We start from the raw sequence: 21,286 nt of genomic DNA, 5'->3' as shown, positions 1-21,286 counted from the left end.
ACACAATATAGAACTATATAAGAATGTATGAAGTCGCTTGTTGCTGCTTTTCCTGAAATGTCCTTCCCCAGATAAAGAGTTGTTTTGTTTGTTTCTTTTTTTTTTCAGATATACTTCTTTAAAAAATCTATAATACTAATCTGTATAAACAACAGTAATTAGAAAGCTTAACTTGATCAACTTTCCCTGAATATTCTAACTGTTTATGAAATCCACCTCCACTAATGGTCGTCTATATGACATCATGCTGCTGTTTTATGAATGTGAACAACTACCTCCATCTCAAAGAACTTTTGATCTTCTTTCTTTTCATCACTGTTTACAGAATTTCTCATTGCAATAACAATAAGAAACAAACAAACATGTTAATAACAAAACTTCTTCTCAAAAGGAATAATGTACTTCTCCAGTGTGACAATCCACTTGATGACCTTCTTTGACATAAGTTCAATATCTGCAGTATCATTTATTGTCTTCATAAAGCTATAATACAAAATGAGGATAAGAGATGATTGGATGCCTGACTCCAATCAGCTCCATTGGCAAACAATGACAAATACAAGGAACCACAACATAATACAACAAACAAAAGAACAATATCAGGCTAAACATCAGAGAGCAATGTGGAAGTAGAGAGAATTACAATTCACACATGCAGCTATTTCAGATCTTCTTTTGTACAAAGATATACTCGGAAATTGTTGTATGCTATTTTTGATGTGCTTCTATGAAATTGCAAGGTCATAAAAAAGAAGAAGAAGAAAGTTACACATTGAAATAAACAGCAGGTTCAGTTTAACAGACCAGCAAGTTTAGTTCCGCTTGAGGAAGGAAGGGCATTAAAAAGTGAGATACTCGAGATTCTGTAAAGCAGCCAGCACAGCTAACAGGTTAATTTTATAAGTAGGCAGCATTTACATTTAGAATTTGATAATTAGAGTCGAAGGTAATTAATATACTGTAAATTGGCAGTGCTAACACACATTAAAGGCATTGAAGAAGTAATGAGTACATTTAAAATCTAACAGTCAGGGGAAGAAATTACTGTAAGTTCAAAGGTGTACAAACACATTTCGAAGGTGCCACACAGGTGAAGAACACTGTGGTATTTGTCAGATAGAAGTGACCAAATGAATGAAAAAAGTATGAGACACGGTCTGCAGTAATAACAGGGTGAAACATTCATGTAAAAATACTTACAACTGCCCTCCACCTCCTACAGTTTAAAGGAGGAGGTGATTTCAGAGCCCCTGGACATAACTGAGCTCCTCCTGAATGAGCTGTCTGTCAGATCTCTGCTGTAACCAGGCATCAACTTTTTCAGCAGCTGCAAGGCTCGTCTCATAAACCTCTCTCCCACAAAAGCATAAATGATGGGATTCAGACAGCAGTGAGTGTAAGCTAAGGCCTCGGTCACTGTTATTGACAGCTTTACATTTTTGTACCAGGTTTCATCATCAGGGATTATTTCTCTTTCCTGAAGGAACTCCAGGAAAAGGGAAATGTTATATGGAGCCCACAACAAGAAAAATACAACCACTATACAGATGATCAGCTTGACGATGCGGTGCTTCTTTGCAGTCCTCATGTTTATCAGCCTGGGGATGATCCTGGAGTAGCAACCTACCATCACCAGCACGGGAATCACAAGACCCAGCACATTTGTGGTGAACAGGTTGTAACGCTCCCAGACTTTGCTCTCCTTAGGATAGTCACATCCAAACTCCTGGTACTCCTCTGTTTCCTGTATGAAGATAAAATCCGGCAGAGACACAAACAAGCTCAGCATCCAAACGAGCACGGTCAGAATGATGGCTGCCTTCTTTGTGCGATAACGTGCAACCCTGTGAGCGTGCATGATGATCATGTAGCGGTCCAGCGTCATGACAACCATGAAGAAGATGCTGCTGAAGAAGCCAATGTGGTGAGAGCCAGAGATCAAACGGCACATGAAGTCTCCAAAAGTCCACTGGCCAACCCTGGTATTGTGAGAGAAGAAAGGCAGCGTGAAGACGAAGAGGAGGTCAGAGAGAGCCAGGTTGAAGAGGCAGATGTCTGTCAGGTTGCTCTGATTGCGATGCTTCACCAGGACACACACCACTAGTCCGTTACCTTTGGAAGAAAATATACAATAAGTGTAAATGTCACACTGTTACATATTCTTTCTGTCTCTTTCTCTCTGTCAGTCTCATGTTGTTGTGTTGCACATAAACACACCTGCATACAGAGTTTAGGCCTAAAACGTGCTTTCTGTTCCCATAAGGGACAACAGGTCCCTGCAATGTGTAAATACAATACAATCCCCACAATATAGACACAAGAAGACACACGTACCTATGAAGCCCAGGATGAAAACCAAACTGTAGAGAGTGGCAAGAAACGCTTGGCTGAATTCCTGTACATCGGTGGCTGGAGCATAGTCTCCATAATCAAAATCACTGTAATTGCCGTAATTGTCTTCTGTGTCATTATATTCTGCTGAGAGAGAGAGAGAGTAGGTATTTATTATTTATTTATTTTATTCTTTTATTTCTCATCACAAGCAGTGAAAATTAATAGCTACAGTGTATTAGTGTAGACACATGGTCATGGTAGAGGTGAGTACAGTTTTAGACTAAAACAAAAGGTTAGTTTGTCTTCCCCCCCCCAGAAATTAAAAGAGCTGGAGTTTACAATATTCATGTCCATGTTTATTGTTTAATTCCGTCGCCCACTAAAACACCTTAAATGCGATTAATCAAGATTAATTAACTACAAAACCTCTAATTCATTAAAATATATGTATATACACTCAACAAAAATATAAACGCAACACCTTTGTTACTGCTCCCATTCCCCATGGGATGGACGTAGAGACCTAAAATTCATTCCAGATACACAATATAACCATCCCTCCCAAACAGTGGTCACAAATCAGTCCAAATGTGTGGTAGTGGGCACATCTGCTATATTGAGATAATCCATCCCACCTCACAGGTGTGCCACATCAGGATGCTGATCTGACATCATGAGTAGTGCACAGGTGTACCTCAGACTGCCCACAACAAAAGGCCACCCTGGAATGTGCAGTTTTGTCTCACAGCAAAATGCCACAGATGCCACAAGCAATGAGGGAGCGTGCAATTGGCATGCTGACAGCAGGAATGTCAACCAGATCTGTCGCCCGTGCATTGAATGTTCATTTCTCAACCATAAGCCGTCTCCACAGGCGTTTCAGAGAATATGGCAGCACATCCAACCGGCCTCACAACCACAGACCTCGTGTAACCACACCAGCCCAGGACCTCCACATCCAGCAGGTTCACCTCCAAGATCGTCTGAGACCAGCCACCCAGACAGCTGCTGGAACAATTGGTTTGCACAACCAAACAATTTCTGCACAAACTGTCAGAAACCGTCTCAGGGACGCTCAACTGCATGCCCGTCGTCCTCATCGGGATCTTGACCTCACTCCAGCTCGTCGCCGTAACAGACTTGTGTGGGCAAATGCTCACATTCAATGCCGTCTGGCACGTTGGAGAGGTGTGCGCTTCACGGATGAATCATGGTTCACATTGTTCAGGGCAGATGGCAGCTGAGAATGTCCCAGTTCTTGCATGGCCAGCATACTCACTGGACATGTCACCCATTGAGCATGTTCGGGATGTGCTTGACCGGCGTATACGACAGCGTGTACCAGTTCCCACGAATACCCAACAACCTCGCACAGCCATTGAAGTGGAGTGGACCAACATTCCACAGGCCACAATTGACAATCTGATAGACTCCATGCGACGATGTGTTGCACTGCATGAGGCAAATGGTGGTCACACCAGATACTGACCGGTTCTGGGTCCCCAGACCCCCAATAGCGCAAAAAACTGCACATTCCAGGGTGGCCTTTTGTTGTGGGCAGTCTGAGGTACTGAGTGCACTACTCATGATGTCAGATCAGCATCCTGATGTGGCACACCTGTGAGGTGGGATGGATTATCTCAATATAGCAGATGTGCCCACTACCACACATTTGGACTGATTTGTGACCACTGTTTGGGAGGGATGGTTATATTGTGTATCTAGAATGAATTTTAGGTCTCTACGTCCATCCCATGGGGAATGGGAGCAGTAACAAAGGTGTTGCGTTTATATTTTTGTTGAGTGTATATCATGTCCCACCCCTAATAAATTGTGATACAATTTTAAATTACAGCATTTGAATTTCTACTATGTACAGCCTTAACAGATTTAACACATTATAAACATGTATTTTCAAGAACTCTGAAAAATGCTAAACTTTAAATATATAACATTTTTGTATTACTTTTAAAAGATATTTACCTGCCATGGTGATATCTCAGTGATGTCTCAGGTGAGGTCAGGAATTACTCTTCAACGCTTCTTGTTTTTCGTGTTTTATTGATGTGATCTCTTTAGGTGTGCAGGGATTAACTAACAGTCTTAAAGTCAGCAGTCTGATAACGAGGAGCACAAAAAAAGAAATATAGATTTCACTTCCTGCATGTGCTTAAGTGAGATCATGACAAATACTTCAAAGAACAACACAGAATATGGTAACATAAATTCTCACCTTTACAAAATGACTGCTGGTTTTTACATAACATATGAGAGAGTTTATTATTGTCATTTTCGCTACTATTATTATTTGTTTCTTCCTCTTCTTGGTCTCACTGTTGTACATCAGTGCACATCATCGATTCTACACTCATGAGACACTTTAGTAGTATGTCTTGCACGTATTGGTTTGGACCAACTTTTGTCTTCAGAACTACTCTAATTCTACACAGCATTGATTAAACAAGCTGCTAAAAACATTCCTTTGAGATACTGGTTCATGTTGATGTGATAGTATCACACGGCGGCTGTAAATTTGTTGGCTGCACATTCAGAACCTCCTACCACATCCCAAAGCTCTTCAGTTGGATTAAGACTGTGGTGACTGTGGAGCCCATTTGGGCACAGCGAACTTATTGTCAGATTAAAAAAGAGTTTCAGATGTTTGGACTCTGTGACATGGTGTGTTATCCTGCTGGAAGCAACCATCAGAAGATCGGAACACTGTGATCATGAAGAGATGCACAGGGAGATGCACCATTCTGCCAAATTCTGACTCTACCATTCAATTTTAGGAGCAGAAGTTGAGATTAATATGAACTGATGACATTTTCCAATCTTCAGTTGTCCGAATTATGTGGTGCAAACTGCATCCTCATTTTCTTGTTCTTATCTGAGGAGTGGCATCCAGTGGTCTTAAGCTGGTGTAGCTTATCTACTCAAAGCATGTTTTACATTACATTCTTTCTATATATTTTGGTGTAACAAGTTATTATTTTAGTTACTGTTGCAATCATTTTAGCTGAAAGATGACTGACCATTTTCATCCAGATCACAAAATATTGTATTTAGTGATTTTCTGTAAAACTGTGTCATGGTCCTGAGTCTGATGACTCAGTGTTTTGTGTTTGTTAATATTATCTTATGTTCTTATTTATTCTGGTTATGTCTTCTGTTTGGATTTGCTAGTTTTTAGGTTTTGGTTTTGTATTCCCTCTGTTCCTGTTCAGTCAGTTCTGAGTCTGTGTCTCTGCATGTGTGTTGAGTTTCCTGTTTTACTTTGAAGGTCTGTGTCTTATGTCAGTGTATTCAGTTTTGTGTGCTCCTCCGTCTTTTCTATGTAATCAGTGTCAGCCGTGTCTCCCAGCTGTTTCCTCTTAGTCCTGTTCACCTCTTGTATATAGTATCTGTGTTTTCCCTTGCTCGTCGAACTGTCGTCCATCATTCTACACTGTGTGTCCCCTCTGCCAGCTTGCCTACCTGTTTAGTTTTTTGTATTCTCAGTTTAGCTACTTTTCTGTTTTGTCTGAAATCCAGCAATAAAGCTGAGTGTTTTTGAGTTTACATTTCCCTCCATAAGTCCTGTTTGGCACTGTAGCAATCAGAATTATTGTCTGAAGGCAGATCATTATGGCTTTGCCATGGTCCAATTCATTGATCTTTATTATTATTCTTTCTTTATTTATATGGTCAATATCAGCCAGAATATATCAGATTTTATTATTTTAAAAGTAAAGGAAAAAAATACAGTTTGCAATAAAATTAGAACATTGTAATAAAAGGTCACTTACGACCAACAATGTACCTTTAATGGTGCAACCTGCCTGCAATGTCACAATCACCTCATAACTCGCTCTCACCAAAAGAAAACAGGTGCCCCTTTTTAAAAAACCAAATCCACCCCAGATAAATACAACCCCACAGGGGCATTGGTACCGCTGTAATCAAGTTATCTGACAGCACTGAGCAGCTCCTTCAGTGGCAGGCTGCGGCACCCATGATATGGAACAGAGAGATTTCGCAGGTCTTTCCTTCCAGCTGCTGTCAGATTCTACAACATGGTCTCTGCAGATGACCACACATGTGCAGAAGGAGACACACGCACACACATCGCATACACAATTGCAGTTTTTCCTACCACAACAAAGCATTTTATTCTATTTTGTACTGTCATTTATTCTATTTTGTACAAGTATGTTATTATGTTTTATCTTATCCTATTCCATTGTATTTTTTTTACTGCTCTTAACTCTCTGCTGTGACCAAAAAAAAAATTTCCAAATGTAAACTGTATCTTATCTTACACACAGCCAGAGATGGGCAGTAACGCGTTACTGTAATCTGATTACTTTTTTCAAGTAATGAGTAAAGTAAGGGATCACTATTGCAAAAACGGTAAGTAGATTACAGTTACTTTCCCGTAGGAACGCTGCGTTACTGCGTTACTAAAACCGTGATTTTTTGCGAGAATGTCTCACGACAGTGACGTAAGCGAGTGCGCCGTTAGTGACAACAGCTGTGTGCAGATCAACAATGGATCACATATCGATTGTGGGAGAGAATATGAGTGTGCAGCGTTTAAAGCGTGGAAGTACTGACCTTACTTTCAGTTTGATTCCATAAAACGTGACAAAAACATTAGCGTCCATCGTGCGTGGGAAGAAAACTTCTTTTTACAGCGAAAAAAACCCCCCTAAACTTCCAAGCAAGCACCGAGTGCGCAACGACGTAATGGGAAATTCACAGAGAAATTCGCGGATTCTTCAACTGACCGCGGCACACCTGCACCAGGGTAAACCTCCGCCTACCGCAGTCCTGCTTTACAGGTGAAAATAGAGCAACAGGACCGCTGAGTCTTTGTCTTTATTTATTTTCTGCTGTGTTTTACTTGCATCTATTTGAAAGACTGAGTGTAAACACAAACTTGAATAAATTTGTTTAACATTTAAACCTATTTTCTGCACATTTCAGCACATAAAATAAAATATTGTTTGTGTTTACACTCACTCTTTCAAATAGATGCAAGTAAAACACAGCAGAAAATAAATAAAGTCAAAGACTCAGCGGTCCTGTTGCTCTATTTTCACCTGTAAAGCAGGACTGCGGTAGGCGGAGGTTTACCCTGGTGCAGGTGTGCCGCGGTCAGTTGAAGAATCCGCGAGTTTCTCTGTGAATTTCCCATTACGTCGTTGTGCACTCGGTGCTTGCTCGGAAGTTTAGGGGGGGGGGGTTTTCGCTGTAAAAAGAAGTTTTCTCCCCACGCACGATGGACGCTAATGTTTTTGTCACTTTTTATGGAATCAAACTGAAAGTAAGGTCAGTACTTCCACGCTTTAAACGCTGCACGCTCATACTCTCTCCCACAATTGATATGTGATCCATTGTTGATCTGCACACAGCTGTTGTCACTAACGGCGCACTCGCTTACGTCACTGTCGTGAGACATTCTCGCAAAAAATCACGGTTTTAGTAACGCAGTAACGCAGCGTTCCTACGGGAAAGTAACAGTAATCTAATTACCGTTTTTGCAATAGTAATCCCTTACTTTACTCGTTACTTGAAAAAAGTAATCAGATTACAGTAACGCGTTACAAGTAACGCGTTACTGCCCATCTCTGCTGGGGATGATCCTAAAGTAGCAACCTACCATCACCAGCAAGGGAATAACGTGACCCAGCACTTTTCTCTCCTTGGGATAGTCACATCCAAACTTCTGGGACTCTTTTGTTTCCTGTGTGAAGATAAAATCCGGCAGAGAGACAAACAAGCTCAGCATCCAAACGAGCACGGTCAGAATGATGGCTGCCCTCTTTGTGCGATAACGTGCAACCCTGTGAGCGTGCACGATGATCATGTAGCGGTCCAGCGTCATGACAACCATGAAGAAGATGCTGCTGAAGAAGCCAATGTGGTGAGAGCCGGAGATCAAACGGCACATGAAGTCTCCAGAAGTCCACTGGCCGACCCTGGCATAGAGAGAGTAGAAAGGCAGCGTGAAGACGAAGAGGAGGTCAGAGAGTGCCAGGTTGAAGAGGCAGATGTCTGTCAGGTTGCACTAATTGCGATGCTTCACCAGGACACACAACTAGTCCATTACTTTTGTGAGAAAAGATGCAATAAGTGTACCTGTCACACTGTTACATATTCTTTCTGTCTCTTTCTCTCTGTTGTTCACATGTTGTTATTTTGCAATTCATTAATTTTAGTTAGTATAAAAAACATTACAGTAAAGAACATTACAAACAAACAAACAGTCTGGAGTTTACATTACTTTTTTTCACCTTTTATCACATGCAGATTTCTTAGTATGTTGTAAGGTGCAACTTAAACAAGCTTTCCACTTCCCCCATTGTCTATCATATTTACATCCCATCGGTCTAATATTGTATGTAATTAGTTCCATCTCTGAGATGCCTTCTACATTCCTAATCCAATCTTGTTGAGTGGGAGGGTCTGGTTGTGGCCAGTTCTTTGTGATTGCTTTCTTTGTTGCGGCTAGAATTATTTTTACTAGATACATGTCCTCCTTCTTTACCAGATCCTTTATGTTTCCAAGGTACATAATTTGGCAGGTGTTTGGGAGTGCATAACCAAGAATATTATCCATGTTCATTTTGAGATCTTCCCAGTACTTTTTTTTTTTTTTTTATGCACTTCCAAAATACGTGTGAATGATCAGCTTCCGTTTCTCCACACGACCCCCAACAGCTCTGTGGACTTGAGATCCGTTTGCTTTTAATTTGGGGTGTTATGAAAAAACGGGTCAGATTTGTCCAGCAAAATTCCCTTCACAACGGCGAATTTGTTGAACTGTGTTGTGTTTCACACATACTGAGCCATTCTTTCTCTGTTATATTTATGGTCAGTTCAGTTTCCCATTTCTTTTTAAGGTAACAGGTTGTATCCTGTCTACCTTCTTCTAATGATCTGTAAAAGGTGGGAATTGGTTTGAATTGTTTTTGTTCATAGCAATTGTTCACTAGTCTGATTATACCCAATGGTTTTTTAAACCAGTTGGTCTTTATTTGTTTTGTGCTGTAATCCCTTACTTGCAGGTATCTAAAAAAGTCTCTATTTTCCAATTTGTATTTATTTTTTAGTTGTTGGAAACTCATTAGTGTTCCATTTTTCATTAGTGTACAAACTGCTGTAATCCCTTTTAATTTCCATTGCTTAAACGTTTGGTCCCATTGTCCCGGTTTAAATTTTTTAATCTTGTCTGAATCATCCATCCATTCGCTTCCGCTTCTCCTTTTCAGGGTCGCGGGGGGCGCTGGAGCCTATCCCAGCTGTCATAGGGCGAGAGGCGGGGTACGCTCTGGACAGGTCGCCAGTCTGTCACAGAGCCAACACACAGGGACAGACAACCATTCGCACTCACATTCATTCACACATTCACACCTAGTGGCAATTTAGATTATCCAATTAACCTACCCCCATAAGCTGCATGTCTTTGGACTTGTCTGAATCATTTCAGTAAAAATAATTTTTCCTTTAACTGGCATTTTTCTATTACTGTGTGCCATATTTCTAATGTAAATTTCAAAATTTGGTTCATTCTACTTCTATAAGTGGTCATTAGTTGTTTGTCAGAGATAAAAATTTGCATTTTGTTTCCCTCGATTTCTCTCTCAATTTCTTTTGCCTCATAGTCTGGTCTACGCCAACAAACAAGGGGTCTAAATTGAGCTGCATAAAAGTATTCCCTTAGATTGGGCAAAGCCATCCCTCCCTTACACTTCGGGAGTTGCAGTGTTGTTGTCCTTGTTCTTGGTTTTTTCCCATCCCATAAAAACCTCGTGACCATTTTTTCCCATATCTTATATTTACTTTGAGGTATAGGAAGTGGGAGTGACTGGTCCAAGTACAGTAATCTTGGGAGAATGTTTATCTTTATTATTTGGATTCTAGAGTAGAAATTTGTAGGTATTGTTGACCACCGTTCTAATTCTTTTTTTATGTTACCTTCCACCTGATTGCAGTTTGTCTCAAACATAGCGGATGATAGTCATTTTGTCAAGGTTATGCCCAAATATTTCATGGTGTTCAAGTGCCACTTTAGTTTATATTCGTCTCTAATCTTTTGATAAGGTGAATAGTTAAATGATAGAATTTGTGTTTTGGATACATTAATTGTGTAGCCCGATAGATTTTTGTAAGTATGGAATAACTGCATCAGAATTGGAAAGCATTTGTCAGAATCTCGTAAGAAAACAATGATATCATCAGCAAATAATCCAATAAGATGTTTTTGTTCAGCTAGAGTAACTTCCTCCAAATTTGGGTGTTGCTGCACTTCTTGCGCTAGTGGCTCAGCATGTAACGCAAAAAGGGTTGGTGAGGTAACTGGACTGACCTGGCGTGCCTAAACGTATAGTGAGGGTGTGCTGTGTGCTCAGACACAGTGTGCGCACACACTGTGTCTGAGGAGGATGTGCAGAAGTGCTTCAGGAAGGTGAACGCACGCAAAGCTACTGGTCCGGACGGGATTCCCGGCCGCGTCCTCAGGTCATGCGCGGCTCAGCTGGCTGGAGTGTTCACGCACATCTTCAACCTTTCCCTCTCTCTGTCTGTAGTCCCAGCCTGCTTCAAAATGGCCACCATCGTCCCTGTACCCAAATCCTCCACCATCTCCTCATTGAACGACTGGCGACCTGTAGCCCTGACCCCCATCGTAAGCAAATGCTTCGAGAAGCTGGTCAGGGACTTCATCTGCTCTGCACTACCCGACTCACTGGACCCTCTACAGTTTGCATACCGCCACAACAGGTCCACTGATGATGCCATAGCCCTGACACTACACACTGCCCTGTCACACCTGGAGAAGAGAGACACGTATGTGAGGATGCTGTTTGTAGATTACAGCTCAGCATTCAATACCATCGTTCCCTCGAAGCTGGACAGGAAACTGCAGGATCTAGGACTGAGCAGCTCCCTCTGCAGCTGGATCCTTAGCTTCCTGTCTGACAGACGCCAGGTGGTCAGACTGGGCAGCATCACCTCATCCCCCATCACACTGAACACTGGTGCTCCACAGGGGTGTGTACTGAGCCCTCTCCTGTACTCACTCTACACCTACGACTGCACAGCCACTAACAGCTCCAACATCATTGTGAAGTTTGCGGACGACACTACAGTGGTGGGTCTTATCACCAACGGTGATGAGACGGCTTACAGGGAGGAGGTCAGCGCCCTGACCCACTGGTGTCAAGACAACCATCTCACCCTCAACGTCGCAAAGACAAAGGAGTTGATAGTGGACTTCCGGAGGTGCAGAGAAGTACACACCCCCATCACCATCAACGGCGCTGCTGTGGAGAGAGTGAGCAGCTTCCGGTTCCTTGGAGTACATCTGGCTGAGGATCTTACGTGGTCAGTACACACAAACAAAACAGTGAAGAAGGCGCAGCAGCGCCTCTTCTTTCTCAGGAGACTGAAAAGATTCGGCATGAGCCCCCGCATCCTCAGGACCTTCTATCACTGTGCCATTGAGAGCATCCTCACTGGATGCATCACCACCTGGTATGGCAACAGCACCGCCTACAACTGCAAAGCTCTCCAGCGAGTAGTGCGGTGCTCTGAATGGATAATTGGAGGTGAGCTTCCCTCCCTCCAAGACATCTACAGGAAGCGCTGCCTGAGGAAAGCGGGGAGGATCATCAAGGACTCCAGTCACCCCAGCCATAAACTGTTCAGACTGCTTCCATCAGGAAGGAGGTTCTGCAGCATCCGGTCCCGTACCAGCAGACTGAGAGACAGCTTTTTCCATCAGGCCATCAGACTGCTGAACACGTCATAGACACCTCAGCTTCACTACTGGAACTTCAACATTATGCACTCCACACTGTATATAAATGCCACTTGTTTTGCACATATTCAACTCTGTATATTTTATATATTTTATTATTATTATTATTATTATTATTTTTTTTTTTACTATTTAATTTGTAAAAATGTGTATACACACACACACACACACACACACACACGTAGGAAAATATTTAGTATACACATCCAGAAATGCATACACTATTATATATTGTACATATATTTATTAGTTTCAGGTTGGCCATTCTTGTATTTTGCTCGTTTGTGTTGTTGTGTTTGCACATCTCTGTTGCTTGTGGGGCTCGCACACAAGAATTTCACTCGCATGTGCTGTGCCAGTGTGCCTGCACATGTGATGTGACAATAAAAGTGATTTGATTTGATTTGATTTGCTGGGAATGCCTAGCAGAGGCCCCAGTTTGCGAGATCTTCGACGCACACCTCCGGCAGATCTTCAGCAGTATTCAGAAGGAGACTGGGAATATTGAGTCGGGATGGACCATGTTCAGAATCTCCATTGCCGAAGCCACTGCACTGAGCTGTGGTTAGGTTCATCTGCAGTACGGGGGCCCCACAGGGAACGGTTCTGGCTCCGTTCCTCTTCACCATCTACACTGCAGACTTCTCCCACAACTCCACCCAGTGCTTCCTGCAGAAGTTCTCTTATAGTGATGGGATTTCCGGCTCTTTTTAGAGATCCGGCTCTTTCGGTTCAGCTCACTAAAAAGAGCCGGCTCTTTCGGCTCCGAACCGGCTCTTCAGGTTGTTTTGTTGCTTTAATTAATTTATTATTAACAATATTATAAAATTATGCACAAAAGGAATTACTAACGTAAAAAAAAGTGGTTTTATATATATATGTTTATATATAAACATATGCAGTGGTCCCTAGAGACAAAACACGTACAAACTCCAAGACACATTTCTAGCATGAACTGAACTTCCAAAGCAGAGCTACTAGATCACTTAAATTACACAATTGAAAGCATATGTGTATTCTTTGTGTATTTATACACAGGCACTCATATATATTCAAATAATTTAAAAAAAATGTTCATTTACCGGTTATTACCACACACCAAATCCGGTCGTTGGTACTTGCTGGCTTGTGTAGCCACTCGGTATAAGTTCAACACTGCCCCTAGCATCCTGGAGCACTTCTGTTGTCTTTTGTACGTGTTTTAAGTTTTTATGTGCTTCTGAGTTTTTACGTGTTTTGGAGTTTGTACGTCTTTTTACGTGTTTTGGAGTTTTTACGTGTTTTGGAGTTTGTACATGCTTCAGAGTTCGTACATGATTTGAAGTTTGTATGTGCTTTGTCTCTAGGGGCCACTGTAAATATACTTTTATTTATTCACTCCATATAAAATATAATAAATAAATCATATAATACAAAGATCAACTATTCACATTTCAACTTTTAAGTATTTAAATTTTCAGCTTTTTCCTTTTACAAATTTAAAGTGAAACAACACAAAACACTGCAAACCACAACACAATTAAATATAAATTAAAATATGAAAACAAAAAGAAACATGCACATTATCTGTCATATGGGCCTGCATGAATAAACTTGATGAATCCTTTATCATCTGCAACCGAAAATAGTTGTCGATGATTACTATACCTTTCTAATGTGACGTTGTTGTCCCTGGCTCTCTTTCTCTCTCTCCCCCTCTGGATCTGTTCCTGTGTTACTGAGTGTAATTACCGCCCCTCCCCCCTCTGCCCAGCGTAAAGCACAAGGCTCGCTTGCTGAGTGAAGCAGAAAAAAAGTGCGAGAGAGAGGCTGAGAGAAAAAAAAAAAAAAGAAAACCCACGTGACGGCTCGCGATAAGGAGCCGGCTCTAAGAGCCATTTCGTTCGCGAACGACCCATCACTATTCTCTTATGACTCTGCAATAGTCGGCCTCATCACTGATGGGGACGACAAGGAGTACAGAGGACTGACCAAAGACTTTGTGGACTGGTGCCAGCTGAACTAAATCGTAAATGGCCTGTATTTGTATAGCGCAGTGGTCCCCAACCCCCGGGCCTCGGACCGGTACCAGTCCGTGAGTCGTTTGGTACCGGGCTGTTCTCCACAGAACCATCCAAGGTGTACTCTCAGTGGCAAGTGAACAATACGGAACAATACTGGAAGAGCATATGGGAGAAGGACGCAACCCATAACGGCAATGCTCAGTGGCTAGTGGATCTATGGCTAGTGGATGTATTTTTACTCAGTTGTATATAGTATTTGTATTTGTATTCTATTTTTATCTTATTGTATATTTATTTTATTTTATTCTACTGTATATAGTATTTTATTTTATTCTATTCTGTACAGTTGTGTACTGTATTTATTCTTATTGTATTCTAATTTTTGCCTCATAACTTTTGCACTGTCCACTTCCTGCTGTGACAAAACAAATTTCCCACGTGTGGGACTAATAAAGGTTATCTTATCTTATCTTATCTGAGGACAAACCACAGCAACCTCCCTGAACAGAGTCCAGTAACCATCACAGTGGCAGATATCCAAGGAAGTGTCTCCAGTATGAAGAGTTGGACAGCACTAGGCCCCTACATGGTTCACACCTACTGGCAGGACCCTCAAGCTTCCAGGCCTCTGGTAGAGGACCCAAGCTTGAAGAATTGACTGCCCGCAGGGGCGAGCGGGGAATTTTATATATATATATACTTTGTATTACTGTTCAAAGATATTTACCTGACATGGTCATATAGCAGTGATGTCGTTTTAAATCAGGTGAAGTCAGGAATTATAATTCAAGGCTTCTCCTTTTTGTTTTTTTTATTGATGTGATCTCTTTAGATGTGCAGAGATTGACTGTCTTAAAGTCAGCAGTCTGATAACGAGAAGCACAAAAAAGAGGAAATGCAGATTTAATTTTCACTGTCACTACAGATTTTGTCAATGCAGTAACATTCTCACTGCAAATATATTCTCAGAATGAACAATGCACTTCTCCAACATGACAATCCAATTTATGACCTTCATTTGATGTAAGTTCAAGATTTGCATTATCATTTATTGTTTCAAGAAAACAAAATCGGGATAAGAAATGAATGGATGTCTGACTTGAATCAATCCGAGTACCAAGTAATGACAAATATGAGGAACCATAACGTAGAACAAGTGAAGAAGAAGAGTATAAAACATGAAAATGTGGAAGTAGGTATAAATAGGAATGACAGTAAGGCAATGAGCAAGTTTTGTACAAAGGAGATCTGAAACCATTTTAGGCCCTTTTTTTTATATTTTTCTGCAAACATGGAAGCTCATGAAAAAAATGTGTGAAGAAATCAAACTGTTACAGATTCTATACACAGCAGGCTCAGTTTAACAGACCAAAAAGTTTCATTTAGCCTGAGCAGAACAAGGAAGTGACCAAACAAACAAAAAGAACATGAACAAGACACGGCCTGCAGTAATAACAAGGTGAAACATTCATGTCACACGAGTTTCGTCTGCCCTCCACCTTCAGTTCAGTTCAGTTTCATTTATGCAGCACTGAATCCCAATAACATCTGACACAGGGGTGTTACATTGTGAAGTAATGAGCAAAAAAAGTTACTAGATAAAAGTGGAGGTGACATCAGAGGATTTGAATGTGTACTAAATGAGTTGTCTAACACATCTCTGCAGGCATCAACTTTTTCAGCAGCTGCAAGGCTCGTATCATAAACTTCTCTCCCACAAAAGCATAAATGATGGGGTTCAGGCAGCAGTGAGTGTAAGCAAAGGCCTCGGTTACTGCTACTCCCATGTTCCATCATTGAGGATTATTTCTCTTTCCTGAAGAAACTCCAGGAAAAGGGAAATGTTATATGGAGCCCAGAGCAAGAAAAATACAACCACTAAACAAATTATCAGCTTGACGATGCGGTGCTTCTTCGTGGTCCTCATGTTTACCAGCCTGGGGATGATCCTGGAGTAGCAACCTACCATCACCAGCACGGGAATCACAAGACCCAGCACATTTGTGGTGAACAGGTTGTAACGCTCCCAGACTTTGTTGTTCTCTTTGTTCCAAACACAACACAAGGCTTGTTTTTTTCGTGTTTTATTGATGTGATCTCTTTAGATATGGAGGAATTAACTAACAGTCTTAAAGTCAGCAATCTGATCATGAGAAGTGCAAAATAAGAAAAGCAGATTTCACTTCCTGTTTGTCCTTAAGTGAGGTCATTACAAATACTTCAAAGAACAACACAGCATATGGTGGTACAAATTCACACCTTTACAAAATGATTGCTGGTTTTTATATAAAGTACAAGAGACTTTATTAGTATCATTTTCGTTACTATTATTGTTTGTTTCTTCCTCTTCTCGGTCTCACTGTCGTACAGCCCGGCTGCTCATCATAGATTCTACACTCACAGGACACTTTAGCAGAAATGTTCTCTATTCCGATGCTCACTGTGAACTTTAGCAGGTTGACTTGACCACGACTGCATGTCTGAATGCTCATTTTCATTTTCTGAAGTACATACACCATCCCCTTTGGCACTGCAAACCATCCTGTCTTCAACGTCCCTTAGGTCAGCTTTCTTTGACATTTTGATGCTCACCTTGAACTTCATTGGGTGAACTTCACCATGTCTGCATGTAGTGACACAATCTGTTCAGTTTTGCAACAGTTGTCACTCATATCCTTTGAACCTTTTATTAACATACTGTATGTGAAAATATGAAAATTCCAAGTATTTGAATTCTACATGGGGAAAAAAACCCATTATTTTTGGATTACTGAACTGTTTCCAGGTAATATTTGATGCAGTGGCAAAACTATTCCATTTGTACACCTAAAGGACTCATCACGCCTTTATTCTTTTTTTTAAAAGAATTAATTTAATTTAAGGACATGAAGGGGCTTGTTACTGCTTATCCTAAAACGTACTTTCACCAGACAAAGGAGTTGTATTTTTCAGCAAAACTGGCCTTTTGTGTTAATATGAGTAAAAATAAAAAGACACTGAAAAATGTTTTCAGATAAAGAGTTGTTTTGTTTGTTTCGTTTCAAAAAATAATACTTGTTAAAAAAATCTATAATACTAATCTTTACTAACAAAAATAATTCGAAAGCTTAACTTGATCAACTTTCCCTGAATATTCTAACTATTGATAAAGTCTACCTCCACTAATGTTCCTCTATATGACATCATGCTGCTGTTTTATGAATGTGAACAACTACCTCCATCTCAAAGAACTTTTGATCTTCTTTGTTTTCATCACTGTGTACAGAATTTGTCATTACAATAATAATGAGAAACAGAAGAACATGCTCGCTGCAAATATTCTTCTCAAAAGCAATAATGTACTTCTCCAACATGACAGTCCACTTTATGACCTTCATGTGACATGAGTTCGAGATCTGCAGTATCATTTATTGTCTTAGCAAAGCAATAATACAAAATCCGGAAAGCAGATGATTGGATGCCTGACTCCAATCAGCTCCATTGGTAAACAATGACAAATACAAGGATCCACAACATAATACTACAAACAAAAGAACTATATAAGGCTGAACATCAGAAAACAACGTGGAAGTAGAGAAAATTACGATTCACACATGCAGCTATTTCACATCTTCTTTTGCTTAAAGAAAATCTAAAACTGTTGTACGCTATTTTTGGTGCATTTCTGCAAAATAGCAAACTCATTAAAAATGTGTGAAGAACAAAGCAAACTGTTACAAGTTGCTATAAACAGCAGGTTCAGTTTAATGGACCATCTAATGTAAGTCAGCCTGAGCAAAACAAGGAAGGGCATCACATAGTAAGATACTTGAGATTCTATAAAGCAGTTAGCAGTGCTAACATGTTAATTTTATAAGTAGGCAGAATTTACTTCTACAATCTTATGGTCAGAATCAAATATAAACCAATGTAAATGCAAAGGGTCCAAAAGTGTACAGAGACATTTTGAAGGTGACTCACAGGTGAAGAACACTGTGGTATTTGTCAGATAGAAGTGACCAAATGAACAATACGAACATGATGCACGGTCTGCAGTAATAACAGGGTGAAACATTCATGTAAAAATACTTACAACTGCCCTCCACCTCCTACAGTTTAAAAGAGGAGGTGATTTCAGAGCCCCTGGACATAACTGAGCTCCTCCTGAATGAGCTGTCTGTCAGATCTCTGCTGTAACCAGGCATCAACTTTTTCAGCAGCTGCAAGGCTCGTCTCATAAACTTCTCTCCCACAAAAGCATAAATGATGGGATTCAGACAGCAGTGAGTGTAAGCTAAGGCCTCGGTCACTGTTATTGACAGCTTTACATTGTTGTACCAGGTTTCATCATTGAGGATTATTTCTCTTTCCTGAAGAAACTCCAGGAAAAGGGAAATGTTATATGGAGCCCAGAGGAAGAAGAATACAACCACTATACAGATGATCAGCTTGACGATGCGGTGCTTCTTTGCGGTCCTCATGTTTACCAGCCTGGGGATGATCCTGGAGTAGCAACCTACCATCACCAGCACGGGAATCACAAGACCCAGCACATTTGTGGTGAACAGGTTGTAATGCTCCCAGACTTTGCTCTCCTTAGGATAGTCACATTCAAACTTCTGGGACTCTTTTGTTTCCTGTATGAAGATAAAATCCGGCAGAGACACAAACAAGCTCAGCATCCAAACGAGCACGGTCAGAATGATGGCTGCCTTCTTTGTGCGATAACGTGCAACCCTGTGAGCGTGCATGATGATCATGTAGCGGTCCAGCGTCATGACAACCATGAAGAAGATGCTGCTGAAGAAGCCAATGTGGTGAGAGCCAGAGATCAAACGGCACATGAAGTCTCCAAAGGTCCACTGGCCAACCCTGGCATAGTGAGAGAAGAAAGGCAGCATGAAGACGAAGAGGAGGTCAGAGAGAGCCAGGTTGAAGAGGCAGATGTCTGTCAGGTTGCTCTGATTGCGATGCTTCACCAGGACACACACCACTAGTCCGTTACCTTTGGAAGAAAAGATGCAATAAGTGTAAATGTCACACTGTTACATATTCTTTCTGTCTCTTTCTCTCTGTCGGTCTCATGTTGTTGTGTTGCACATAAACACACCTGCATACAGAGTTTAGGCCTAAAACGTGCTTTCTGTTCCCATAAGGGACAACAGGTCCCTGCAATGTGTAAATACAATACAATCCCCACAATATAGACACAAGAAGACACACGTACCTATGAAGCCCAGGATGAAAACCAAACTGTAGAGAATAGCAAGAAACGCTTGGCTGAATTCCTTTACATCGGTGGAGTTGGCTGGAGCATAGTCTCCATAATCAAAATCACTGTAATTGCCATAATTGTCTTCTGTGTCATTAAATTCTGCTGAGAGAGAGAGAATGATGTCATTAGTACTAGTAGTAGTATCAGTAATAGTCTTTCAACTCTGTTTGTAATATTTAGATGCATAGTCAAAAAACATATGCAAGTTGATCAAATGTAAAGTTAATTGTATTATCTGGATAAAGAAAAAAAATTTATATATATATATACATATATATATATATATATATATATATACATATATATATATATATATATATATATATATATATAAATTTTTGCTTTTTGTCTCCTGAGGAAGGTGAATAGAAAATTAAATAGTATTGCTGCTTCATCCGTTTTTATTGGGACAGAAGAAGAACGTGCTAGTTAAAGTAGTAGCAGTAGTATTCTTGCCGACATGTTGCTGTTTGAAAAGGGAAATTTCCTTAACCATGAGCACCACAAATGCTACTCCATTCAGCTCTGCTGCATTGGGCTTTTGGCCCCCAGCCAGTTGATAATTGATTGCCACCTTTTGGTTGTCACAGGTACTCCCTCCTTAGGAAAGTTCTCACCACTTCACATCAATCCATAATGTGACGCTCCTGTATTAAAGTAGGATTTAAGTCTCCTTGGCTATGATTTAAACCTGTAACTATTCTGAAGAAAGGTCATAAAAGGCTTTAAACCCATAAACCCAGCGTCAGCTTGTACAATCATAAACCTGCTCATTTCAGCAGGCGTAATAAACGTTACTATTCAATTTGGCCTGTTTGTTAATGATTATTTTTCACGCTAGTATGTTTTGGTCATAGTGATATTATTTAACATAATTATCATTGTACAACTCTCTTGTCTACCTTAAAAAAATACATGTTTGTGGGTGAGATGATTGTAGATATAAAGGTCAACCACAAGACATTGTGGCAATGCATATCTTTTGAATAATTTCAAAAACTATCTTCAAACACAGTAGACTAAAATAAAAAACAAACGTGTAGACTAAATTTAGAAATAGCAATCATGAACTAATTGTGATATAATTTCAATTATAGCATTTGGTTTTGAATCCCTGCGGCAACTTGTACAGCTGTGAACGTTACACATTATTAAAAATATATTTTTAAGAACTCTGAAAGATATTACACTTTAAATATACTAAATTCTGCATTACTATTAAAATGTATTCACCTGACATGGTGATATCTCAGTGTTGTATCTTCCAAACACGTCAAGTCAGGAACTCTTTTTTTGATTTTTTTATTGATGTGATCCCTTTAGATGTTCAGAGATAAACTAACTGTCTTAAAGTCAGCAGTCTTATAATGAGGAGCACAGTAGAAAAGCAGATTTCACTTCCTGTACGTCCTCAAGTGAGATCTTTATCAGGAGTCTGCTTAAAATCTAGACAGCTAGATAATACTTCAAAGTGCAAGACAGCTTTTGGTGACCCAAATTCACACCTTCACAAGATGACTGCTAGTTTTTAGCACGTCACAATGCTTATTATTATTATCATTTCTTTCTTTATTTGTTCCTTCATCTTCTTGATCCCATTGTTATACATTACCGCTGTATATCTCAGGACACTTTAGTAAAGACACCGTGTTATCACTGGACTGAGTTTTGCTTTCAGAACTACTTCAATACAACATGGCATAGATTCAACAAGCTGCTGGTTCATATTGATGATGATAGCTTGCCTCTGGCATCAAAAGCACATTTTTCACCCAGAGAGCTGCCACTCAATTGTTTTGTTTCTTCTGTAAACCTCACTGATGGCAGATATAGATAACAACAGAGATGAAGATAAAAATAGAGATACTGTTTGTGATAGAGACGTAGATA

The 21,286-nt window shown here is 40.3% G+C and overlaps 3 protein-coding genes across 3 annotated transcripts; all 3 read right to left on the bottom strand.

The window, feature by feature from the left end:
- Positions 1-662: 662 nt before the first annotated feature.
- On the bottom strand, positions 663-8,105 carry LOC147318704 (C-C chemokine receptor type 1-like). Its single transcript, XM_086309899.1, has 4 exons — positions 7,979-8,105; positions 4,318-4,451; positions 2,335-2,478; positions 663-2,112 (listed from the first exon to the last, which is right to left on the bottom strand). The coding sequence occupies exons 2-4, from the start codon at positions 4,322-4,324 to the stop codon at positions 1,217-1,219; spliced, it is 1,047 nt and encodes a 348-aa protein (XP_086166025.1). The 5' UTR covers positions 4,325-4,451; positions 7,979-8,105; the 3' UTR covers positions 663-1,216.
- LOC147318703 (C-C chemokine receptor type 5-like) lies at positions 7,934-10,327 on the bottom strand. Its single transcript, XM_086310159.1, has 2 exons — positions 10,297-10,327; positions 7,934-8,373 (listed from the first exon to the last, which is right to left on the bottom strand). The coding sequence occupies exons 1-2, from the start codon at positions 10,325-10,327 to the stop codon at positions 7,934-7,936; spliced, it is 471 nt and encodes a 156-aa protein (XP_086166285.1).
- A 7,903-nt stretch (positions 10,328-18,230) lies between these two features.
- LOC147318702 (C-C chemokine receptor type 5-like) lies at positions 18,231-20,712 on the bottom strand. Its single transcript, XM_086309898.1, has 3 exons — positions 20,630-20,712; positions 19,349-19,498; positions 18,231-19,126 (listed from the first exon to the last, which is right to left on the bottom strand). Exons 1-3 carry the CDS (start codon positions 20,634-20,636, stop codon positions 18,231-18,233), a joined length of 1,053 nt encoding a protein of 350 aa, XP_086166024.1. The 5' UTR covers positions 20,637-20,712.
- Positions 20,713-21,286: the final 574 nt, after the last annotated feature.

The sequence above is a fragment of the Aulonocara sp. 'chitande type north' Nkhata Bay genome, linkage group LG11, assembly GCF_057382095.1.
Source record: "Aulonocara sp. 'chitande type north' Nkhata Bay isolate Kocher_YH1m ecotype deep benthic linkage group LG11, A_spYH_male_GT1.1, whole genome shotgun sequence".
Classification (NCBI taxonomy): domain Eukaryota; kingdom Metazoa; phylum Chordata; class Actinopteri; order Cichliformes; family Cichlidae; genus Aulonocara; species Aulonocara sp. 'chitande type north' Nkhata Bay.
Note: the sequence above shows the minus strand (reverse complement) of the source record. Positions and strands in the feature narration are given on the sequence as shown.